This window comes from Coenobita brevimanus, chromosome 49 (genome assembly GCF_032717465.1).
Source record: "Coenobita brevimanus isolate Jiangsu-jjx chromosome 49, ASM3271746v2, whole genome shotgun sequence".
In the NCBI taxonomy this organism is placed as follows: Eukaryota; Metazoa; Arthropoda; class Malacostraca; order Decapoda; family Coenobitidae; genus Coenobita; species Coenobita brevimanus.
In genome coordinates, this window is record NC_137002.1 from 11,332,320 (window position 1) to 11,343,735 (window position 11,416).

Genomic DNA, 11,416 nt, shown 5'->3' on the forward strand with positions numbered 1-11,416 from the left:
AATGCCAGATAAATAATTACAGATACAAACTATTATCAAAAATGACTGACATAAAGAACCCCACACGAATTACAAAAACTTCACTAGGCCTACAAATTAAACTTATGCTATACAGTACAAGAAAAAATGCAACAACAGTTATACTCAAATTACACACAGCTGCTAGATGGTTGGAGACTTCTTGAGCACTCACAATAATAATATCTGTACAGGGGAGGACAGAGATGTGAACAAAATGAGGAGCAGATCTAAGTGGCAATGATGCAGAGACTGAGCTCATTATATAGGGGCCAGCAGAGCCTGATACAACTTGTAATAAGGACGCGCAAATGAAGCGATGGGGACAAACGGTCGACAATCCCGCACTGAATAACAGAAAGGACGACTTACTCTACTATAACGGTAGAAGGGGGGGACTGAGGCAGAACACGCTCGTGATCAAACATGCAGCATACTGTGCGTTAAAATTACACAAAGGATGATGAAATCATAGGCTATGTAACAATATATACATATGTACACACACACACACACTTCCATGCCTACATACAGACACACTTTCATGCACACATACATATATTTATAATAATTTTTATTTTATTTATTTTTTTGCATTTTTATTTTTTTTATTTTTTATTGGTTTTATATTTTTTATACCTTATATTATAAAGAAAAACCTAATCTAAAGACCCTAAAACTAATCACCTAACAGACAAATCGCTAACCTATACTAAATCCTACAGAGACAAATAGCTAGACCTACACTAATGGTAAAAATACCTCGACTAACAGAACACCATCGACTGCAGATATGTAATGCCTTTCTACATTACATACCTGCACTCATCACCTGGTGACTGTCAGTCGAGGCACAACCTAATATAGGGGACATCAATATATGAAAGGGAACCAGACGAGTCAGGAACATTTCCATATACGTCAGCTGTCGGCCCTAATTAGAATAACTTAAGCAAGATAATATAATGTATTTACATAATTTGTACATAAAGAGAAGAACCTCACCCCACAGATCACCATCGACTGCAAGTGCCCAATACCTTTCTATATTGCGCACTTGCACTCATCAGCTGGTGACTGTCAGGCGAGGAACTTGGCTTAATGTAGGGGACATCTATATTAGAAATAGATTCAGTGGGAGGAGGAACTATATCAAATATGTCAACTGTCAACCCTAATTAATAGTACAGTATATACATATTTACAGTCCATAAAAACCATAACCACGCAGTAAAAAAGTCACATCACTCTGATTAGTTCGGTCTCTCTCAAGAAAGCCATCAGTTTATCAGTCATAATAATGTCCCCATCACCCAGGATGGTGGAAAGGGAGAAGGGGACGTCTGCTACGCTACAGCAATTTATAAGTGAAGCACGTTCACGAATAAATCCCCGACAGCGCAGGATGATATGACTGATAGATAACACCGCATCACAGATGTCACAGTGCGTGGGAATCGTTTTTCCATATAAGGTTTCATGTGTGTTAAGATGGTGGCATTAAGCTGCAAACGAGCCAACACTTTTTCTTCAAGGCAACTGGGATGGTTGGCAGAGTCCCAGTCGCCCAGGTACGGTTTATACGTTCGAATATTTAGTCTGGTCCACTGACCTTGTCACGGAAGATTTATTGATTTCTTTCCGAGAGAGACTCGACCCTACATCACGAGGAACGTCCCAAGTCTCCTCAAGCTCTACAGCCGACTTTGCAAGTAAGTCAGCCTGCTCATTGCCGTAGATGCAACATTGACCAGGTACCCAGATCAGCGTGAATGACTTGTTGCATGAATGCAACTTATTAACAATGCAGCCCTGGATCTCGTGCATGTCCGTAGTGCAAGATGCAATTTGCCTGAAGGGCTGATTTCGAGTCTGAAAACATTACAAATGAGTCATGCTGAGAATTTAGAGCATAGTCTGTGGCTTTGTCAACAGCAAAAAGTTCGGAGGTAAACATAGATGTATGAGTCGGCAACTGATACCTGAGGGCACATTCAGTCGACCACACACTTGCACCCACACATTCACTCGACTTGGAGCCGTCGGTGTACAATTGGTGGGACTCCAAGTGATGAATGATGATGTTACGAAACAAATGGTGGACCTATGCCTCCGGCACCTTTGTCTTAGGTGCTGGGAGTCATGATACATCAACAGTAAAGCCGGGTGGCTTCCAAGGCGCTATATTTTTAAACACCAACTTGTCATAATCATTGGGGTCCACACCAAGCTCCTGAGTCAGTAAGTGGAGGTGAACGGCAAGTCGCCGACACTCCCCCCACAGAAGGTGGTGGTATTGATGCAGGGGGGTATAGGCCACATTGCTGATATTACTTTTCTCATATGTTCTTAGTCCATAGGACAAGGCCAAATGGTCACGGCGTATACGGAGGGGAGGCACATTCGCCTCCACTTCCATTCGAGCTACATAGGTACACCAGACAGCTCCAAGACAAATTAGCAAACATTTATTTTGCAACACATCCAATCCTTTTAGCGTGGCATCAGAAGCCGAGCCATACACCCGTGCGCCATAGTCTAGCTTTGAACGAATAAGGGACTCGTACACCATTAATAAAGATTTTCTGTCGGCACCCCATGTAGTACCCGCTAGGCACTTGAGGACATTTAAAGGTTTATCACAACGAGCAAGCAAATTATTAACATGAATTTTGAAGTTCAAACGATGATCAAAATGCATTCTCAAAAACTTTACAGAATTTCAAAAAGGTACTGCCTGATTATCCAACGTTAAGCACAAATTAGGAACGTTACGAGTCGTAAAAACTACAGTGGCACTCTTAGGGACGGAAAGTTAAATCCCCTCTGCAAGGCCTATTGGTGGACGGAGTCAAGGACTGCTTGAATCCGCACAGCCGAAATTTGTGCATTATGGGAAGAGTGCCATAATGCACAATCGTCAGCGTAGAGCGAGTATTCAAGATTCCTTGGGATGGAAGCTGATGACAGAATATCTTTGATCATGATACTAAATAAAGTGGGACTAAGCACACTTCCCTATGGCACCCCATTTTCCTGGATAAATATATCCGATGTTACGTTACAGGGCAATTTGACAGAGAAAGTTCTGTCCCTTAAGAAATATGAAATAAAAATAGGCAAATTTCCTCTTAAACCATAAGCATAGAGCATCATTAGTATACCGTGTCGCCATGTCATGTCATAGGCCTTATGGATGTCCAAAAACACCCCTATCATGAATTCTTTATTGGCAAATGCCTCTAAAAACAATGCTCCAAATTCATTAAATGATCTAGTGAACTTCTGCATTTATGGAAGCCACATTGTTGATTATTTAACAAATTCTTCGACTCTAAAACAAAAAGAAGCCTAATGTTTACCAATCGTTCCATGAACTTACATAGACAAGAAGTCAACACAATAGGACGAAATGAAGTGGGATTCATAAGACGACCAGCCTCTTTGGGTATCGGTATGACGTGGCAAAGTGCCATGAGTTTGGGAAAGTTCGAGACTCCCAAATCTCATTGTACAATGCTAACATCTTAATCAGGCTGTCCTGATTAAGATGCTGGATCATACCGTACGTGATGGTGTCTGGTCCAGGGCTGGTGTCTTTACAGGATTTAAAGGCAAGAAGCAGTTCATCTAGCATAAACTCTTGGTTGTATGGGGAGTCTACGTCTTCTGTGGCAAAGTCAATAATCTGTAGCTCAGCAGTGTGTTTATGATGTTGAAAACGCGGATCATAATTGGCAGAGCTACTTACACGAGAAAAACTCCTGGCGAGGATGTTAGCAACGTCCACGGGCTCGTCATAGATGGTGTTGTTCACCTGCAGGGTGGTGATATGGAAGTATGGGCCTTTATTATTTAATATTCTCATAATGGACCAGATTTTACTTAATGGTGTAGTACGAATCACCGTGGACACAAAGGACCGCCAGGAGTCACGTTTGGCCCTTTTTATTATTCTCCTTGCCTCAGCCCGTGCCTGTTTGTATGCAATAAAATTTTCCTCAGTGGGCTGACTATCAAAAATCCTGTATCTCCTATTGCATTTCCTTAATGCTTGTCGGCAATCCGGCATCCACCAATGTGCTCTGTGCTTTACATGAACTGTAGAAGTCTTGGGAATAGCAGCCTCAGCTGCGTGTAATATGGAAGTAGTTACATTTTCGACCTTAACATCTATGGTCTCCCCAGATATATCTAAATTGGCGATCCTTGAGAAGGATCCCCAGTCTGCTTTCTTATAGTTAAATTTTGGAGGTGGAGGGTCTGAAACGATGTCGCGTGTATAAGAAAGACAGATGGGTAAATGATCACTTCCCAAGGGATCGTCACAAGGATCCCACGAGAAATCTTCATGTATACCAGGGGAGGCCAAAGATAAGTCAATGGCCGAAAAGTTACCAGTAAGTTCATCTACACGAGTTGCTCTACCATTGTTCAGAAGACAGAGGCTGGACTACAGTATTAGGTCAGCTACTTGTCCCCAACAACCATCGATCCCCAAGCTACCCCATTGATAGTGATGGGCATTAAAGTCATCCAACACTAACTTATTCTCAGGTAGATGTTCAAATAGTGAATTCAAAGCATCACTATCAATGAGGCCATGTCGAGGACAGTACAGAGGGCAAATAGACAGATACGTGTTACTAAATTTTACTCTGCACGCGACAGCTTCCAGAGTAGAATTTAGAATCACTTCCGTTTGTGAGTGTGATTTGTGTGTGTATATGGCAATTCCGTGACCTTCATATCTTTTATACGAGTGTTAGTGTTGGAACTGTGGAGAATCAGGATGATCCTCCAGGCACGTCTCCTGTAAACGAACAATATCTGGCCTGTGTATGGCAACCAAGATTGCCATATTCTTTAATTTATTCCTAAGACCCCTACAATTCTACTGTAACACAGTGAATGTGGCGGTTTAAGATTTACATTGGGAGCCAGTGTGCTCTGTCTTTTTTTGTCGCCCGCCGACAGGCGAGCGACTACCGGGGGGCCTATCCCGGTGCTTGTTTATGGAAACCTCCATATTCTCATCAATTACTAGGCTCCCAGACTCCCCCGAGGAAGAGCTAACCTTTCTCTCCCTCACTGGAGTGGGAACTGGAAGAACATGAGGACGAGACTGTTTTGTGAGGGTGGTCATGTTACTTTTACTAGACTTGTCTGACCTCGGTATTGGCCATACTGATGGAGAGGCAGTAGCAGCCTGAGAATAAGTTGAAGCCTTAGGGATGTCGGTGAGAGAGTTGGAGTGGACGGGAGGCCGAGATGGAGATGTACTGTGGGTGGCAGGAGGGAGAAGGACAAGGTCAGTCTGCATCTCATCAGAGCACATCACAGGACGGGACATTAACGCCGAAGAATAGGACCTATTTGGCGTGGGAGTTGCATGCAACTCCTTCACCTTTTTCCTAGCTTCGTAGTAGGAAATGCTCTCAGTTGCCTTCACTGTGCAGACCTCCTTCTCCTCCTTCCATTTGTGACAGTCCCTAGAGGAAGTGGAGTGAGTGCCCTTGCAGTGAAAGCAACATACCGTCTCATATGTGCAATATTCCGCATCATGACCTTGGCTTGCACACCTGCCACACACTGGCTGGGAAGCCCAACAAGTCTTGGCATCATGCTCATATAACTGGCATTTCATACAACGGAAAGGGTTGGGGATATAATTTATGGCCGCACATGAACAATTTCGTAACCGATTTTTACATGGCTAGGCAGTAATACTTTACCAAAAGTCAGAACAATAGTCGCAGTCTTTGTCCTGACACCTTCCGAAATATGGTTATGAAGTGAGCATCGATGACATCTTGCTGAGTGAGTTCCTCTGTGATCTCTTCCTTACTCATCACCATGAGATCCCTGCAAGTGATAACGCCCTTGCAGGAATTCATGGAAGTTGGGACCTTGGCTTTGACATCATAGCTATGAAACTTGCACAGCTTCAACAAGTCCTTAAGCTGGGATGAATTGCAAGTCTATACGAGGAGGTCTCCGTTCACAAGTTTTTTGACTTCCCAGAACAGCCATCAATAACCTTCTTGATCATGAAGGGATTGAGACTGCTCAAGGAAGTGGAACCTAGAGCATGGACGAGAACGAATCCAGCATTATGTACACTGATATCACGAGGCAAACGAGTCTGGGGCCGTTCTGTCTGGAGGCTGTCAGTCGGTGGTTCAGTCGGGGGTCGGTCAGGATCGCCTCCCCCCCTAAAGGAGGGGGAAGCAGTAGGGGCATCCACCATAGTACCACTCTCTCCTAAAGGGGAAAGTGGGAAGGAGAAGAGAAAACAAGCAAGAGACAATCAACCTGGGACCAAACACCTACGTCTGAGGTTCCCCTCTCAAACCACTCCAGGGAGGCCCGACCGTGTTTATTGACGCCCCGGATCGACCAGTGGGGGGGACCCTCTGTGGGCGAGTCAATCAATCAATCAATCATTTCCTGTGGCACCCTCGGGGATGCATAGGGCCTCGATGAACTCACACCACCACATCCTATCTTGTGCTAACTCCTCAAGATCTCCCCAACACTCATCTCCAGCTTCCCGTCTCATTGTCCTCACCCACGTCTCTTTTGGCCTTCCTCTACCTCTCCTACCAGGTGCCACCCACCCTGGTGTACCTCGTACTATTCCCTGTCTCCTATACACATGTCCTAGCCACTTCCATCGTGAGAATCTAACATATTCATCGATCGGCTGCACTCCCGTTATTTCTCTAATTCTACTATTTGGTATCCTTTCCCACCACTTAACTCCTAATATTCTTCTAAGTGCTTTATTTTCAAACACCAAGAATTTATTTTCCATAGTCACTGTGCTGTACCAAGACTCGTGTCCATAAGTTAAGATACTCCTAACCATTACCTTATAAAGTTTGATTTTTGTATGCACAGAGAAATTGTTATTATTCCAAATATTTTTAAGCATTCCCATTGCCTGATTAGCCTTCTTTAACCTTTCCTCGAATTCAAAGTTCAAAGAACCATCCTTGGCTAAATAAGTACCTAAATATTTAAACCTATCAACTTGCTTTACAACCATACCTCCAATTACACATTCCTGCGCATTTTCCATATTCATATTGATTATTTCAGTTTTTCCACAATTAATAACCAAACCCACCTTGCGACCTTCACTCACCAAACAGTCCAACACTCTCTGCATCTCTTCTGGCCCATCACAAATCAAAACTATATCATCTGCATAATCTAAATCCAAAAGTTTCCTGTTCTCTCCCCAAAGTATACCTGCACCGGTTTCTGTTCCAACACGTTTCATAATGTAATCAATGACCAATATAAATAGTAAAGGCGATAGAACACCACCTTGAATTACTCCGGACTTGACTTCAAACGAATCACTCAGACAACCATCAACCATCACTTTACAAAATGTGTCCTCATGCATGTTCATAATGACCCTCACAAACTCCTCTGGTATTCCATAATGTCTCGTGATCTTCCCCATAGACTCTCTCGAAACACTATCAAAAGCCTTTTCAAAATCAACAAAACAAAGACTTAACGGTACTCTCATTTCATTAACTTGCTGCATCAAATGCCTAACTATAAAGATCTGATCATTGCAACCACGTCCCTTTCTAAAACCAGCCTGTTCATCCCTCAGAATACCCTCAACTACCGGCTCCAACCTATTTAACAACACTCTACTGAAAACTTTCAAAGCTATCGGTGACAAAGAGATTCCCCTCCAATTACCACATTCATTCAGGTCTCCTTTCTTCGGAACTTTAACAATTACACCATTCTTCCAAACTGATGGTAGTAACCCCGTCACCCATATCTTATTGAATAGCTTGGTCAAGATCATTATTAATCTATCCTCCACTTTAAACATTTCCGGAAATAAACCATCCTCCCCTGGTGCCTTATTATTCTTTAACTGTTTTACTGCTTTCTCCACTTCTGCAAGCCTCAGCTCTCCTGTTTCTATATTTAAATCTTCCTGAGCAGACGGTATATCCTCTTCTGGTGGTATTGGTCTATTAAGAACTGTCTCAAAATGCTCTTTCCATCTATTTTTAATATCTCCATCTTTGGTCAATAAATTTCCTTCCCTGTCTCTAATTGGTATTTCCTTGCGTTTACCTGCATTACCACTCAGTTCTCTAATCGATTCATATGCTATTCTTTGACTCTGTTCATCATTTTTGTTTATTAGGATTTCAGTCTCTGCAACCTTTTCATCCACACATCTTCTTTTATCTCTCCTAGCTAACCTTCTTACTTCTGAATTCAAACTCTAGTACGCAGCTCTTGCTAATTCAATCTCTCGTTCATCAACGCATTGTGGGCGAGTAAGCAAAGGTAAACACAGTGTAATGGCACAGACACCTACTGTACCTAGCTACAGGGTGGGGAGGAATATGAGAAACTTAGCTATCCTAACAACCACCAGAAGGGTGAAAAAAAAAGAACTAATGCCAGTGAGGCAACCCTATAAAGCTAGAGAAGAGAGCACACGAGCCTACATCCACTCTCTTCGCGACCAAGCATAGAAGTCCTCCCTCAATGGAGTCCCAGCCCGGCTTATCCTGGCGAGTGGTTCCTCCGCTGGAGTGCAGTGTACTTTTCCTGTACACTGCCGGATGGTCTGGCTGCGGGGAAGAGGGGCGTCGGGTCACGGGGTAGAAACGTCGCTCTTGCCTGGATAGTGTGTCAGATAAGCCAGCCTCCTTGTGAGCTGGGTGTCATCCCCTCATACTCTCCTCCTGGGGTGGTGGTGTCAGGTTCACCCCGCTGCTCGGGCATTTGAATAACAAAGTGGTATGGTGAATCATGTGATCTTTAAAGCCCACCCCTCTTCTTGCTGATGCCATTCAACCAGTGAGAGAGAGAGAGAGAGAGAGACTGTGTGTGTGTGTATGTGTAGATGTTGGTATACGAGTAAACAACTGGGTTTCAGAAATATTTCCCTGTTTTCTTTGATAAACGACTATATAAAACTGCTTACCTTTTCACCTAACAGACTCGAGCCGTTCCCACAATTTGCATAATATGCCGTTTTGGCAGGAAATTAGATAAGCGTTAGTTACGAGGTACGAATAATTCTCCTTGGTTACTAGTCATGTCATCCCTCCAGTAAGAATATAAATAAACTGGCCATCAGATGAGCTGAAATATGGGTAGGAATTATCGCCGGGTTGGTGTTGGCGAGTTTTTATCTATAGAGCTGTATTTATTGCATAAAATGTGTGCTGCATGATACTGTTGTTGCATGCAATGTGTGTAGCCTGTTACTGTTGTATTACTGTTGTTGCAGGCAATGTGTGCAGCCTATTACTGTTGTTGCAGGCAGTGTGTGCAGCCTGTTACTGTTGTTGCAGGCAGTGTGTGCAGCCTGTTACTGTTGTTGCAGGCAGTGTGTGCAGCCTGTTACTGTTGTTGCAGGCAGTGTGTGCAGCCTGTTACTGTTGTGTTACTGTTGTTACAGGCAGTGTGTGCAGCCTGTTACTGTTGTTGCAGGCAGTGTGTGCAGCCTGTTATTGTTGTTACTGTTGTTGCAGCCAGTGTATGCAGCCTGTTACTGTTGTGTTACAGTTGTTGCAGGCAGTGTGTGCAGCATATTACTGTTGTTGCAGGCAGTGTGTGCAGCCTGTTCAGTGCAAGGGTGACTGTGATGTGGGCAGGAGACAACACAGCCTCGGGCCTCACCTACGACAAGTGCTACTCCAACTGGTCACCGAGGGTCGGTGACCTCACGCTCCACATCAAGACTTCCACGGCCAGTTCTTTTATTGGAACAGAACTGGCACGACAACCAAGTAACATCTACAATGGCTTTTACTGCAAGGGTCCTAATGGGTTTTGCTTCACAAGTAATGTTGAAAATGAACCTTGGTGGCGAGCAGACCTGGGCTCCTCCATGGCAGTCTCCACCATCATTATCTACACGAGCAATCCAATATATCCATATGTGAAATTAACGGACGTGGTGGTGACCCTGGGTAATTCCAGTACGTACAGCAACAACCCCACCTTCGACGTCTACAGCGGCACTGCACCAGGCGACACCAACATCACCTTCACCCCACCATCACCCATCACCGGACGCTACCTGCACGTCCGCTCTCGCTCTCGGCAAGAATTAAGTCTCGGTTTTTGTGACATTTTGGTGATTGGCTAGATCCACAATAAAGCCTTGGATCATCTCCTACATCCTCTCTCAAGCCACAGATTATCTCTCCTGGATCATCTCTCAAGCCATAGATCATCTCTCCCAGGTCGTCTCTCAAACAATAGTTCACCTCTCTTTGCATATCTCTGAAGCCATAGATCATCTCTCCATAGTCATCTCTCATGCTCTAGATCATCTCACAAGCCATAGATCATCTCTCCCAGGTCGTCTCTCAAACAATAGTTCACCTCTCTTTGCATATCTCTGAAGCCCTAGATCATCTCTCCTTAGTCATCTCTTAATCTCTGGATCATCTCTCCTAGGTTCTCTCTCAAGTCCTAGATCATCTCGCAAGCCATAGACCATCTCTCCTAGGTCCTCTCTGAAACCGTAAATCATCTCACCTAGGTCCTATCTCAAAAAGCAGATCATCTCTCCTCGGTCATCTCAAACACCCTACCACAGGAATTTATTAACCCCCACCACAGGATTTTATTAACCCCTACCAGATGATTTTTTTTAATCCCCTACCATGGGATTTTATTTATCCTCTACCAAATAGTTTTATGAACCCCCTACCAGACGGTTTCATTAACCCCTACCACACGATTTTATTATCCCCACACCTCTTTATGAACCCCTACCAGACGATTTTATTAACCCTTACCAGTCGATTTTATTACCCCGTACCAGACGATTTTATTAACCCCTACCAGACTTTTAATTAGCCCCCTACCAGACGATTTTATTAACCCTCTACCAGACGATTTTATTAACCCTCATTGCAGACGATTTCATTAACCCCTTACCAGACGATTTTATTAACTCTCATTGCAGACGATTTTACACCCACCGGACATTTCATTAACCCTCTACTAGACGGTTTTACGAACCGTCTACCAGACTATTTTATGAACTCCCTACCCGACGATTTTATCAACCTCCCAACCAGACTTGATGGGTCCCCTTACCAGACGATTTTATTTCCTCCTGGACGATTTTAATTCCCTAACAGACATTTTATTATCCCCGTATCCGACGATTTTATTAACCCCCTACAAGATGATACTATTAACCCCTTACAAGACGATTTTATGAACCCCTTGCCAAACGATTCTATTAACCCCCTACCAGACGATTTTATTAACCCCCTACCAGACTGTTTTATAAACCCCCTATCAGACGATTTTAACCCCCCTAATAGACGATTTTAATCCCCTACAAGAAGATTTTATTAACCCCCTTCAAGAC

The 11,416-nt window shown here is 43.6% G+C and overlaps 1 protein-coding gene across 1 annotated transcript; it reads left to right on the top strand.

The window, feature by feature from the left end:
* Window positions 1-9,667: 9,667 nt before the first annotated feature.
* Window positions 9,668-10,174, top strand: LOC145399528 (fucolectin-like). Its single transcript, XM_080272138.1, has one exon. It carries the CDS (start codon window positions 9,668-9,670, stop codon window positions 10,172-10,174), a length of 507 nt encoding a protein of 168 aa, XP_080128264.1.
* Window positions 10,175-11,416: the final 1,242 nt, after the last annotated feature.

Bases quoted from the DNA above. Each gene is read 5' to 3' on its own strand.
- LOC145399528 (XM_080272138.1), top strand. From the start codon at position 9,668: ATGTGGGCAGGAGACAACACAGCCTCGGGCCTCACCTACGACAAGTGC.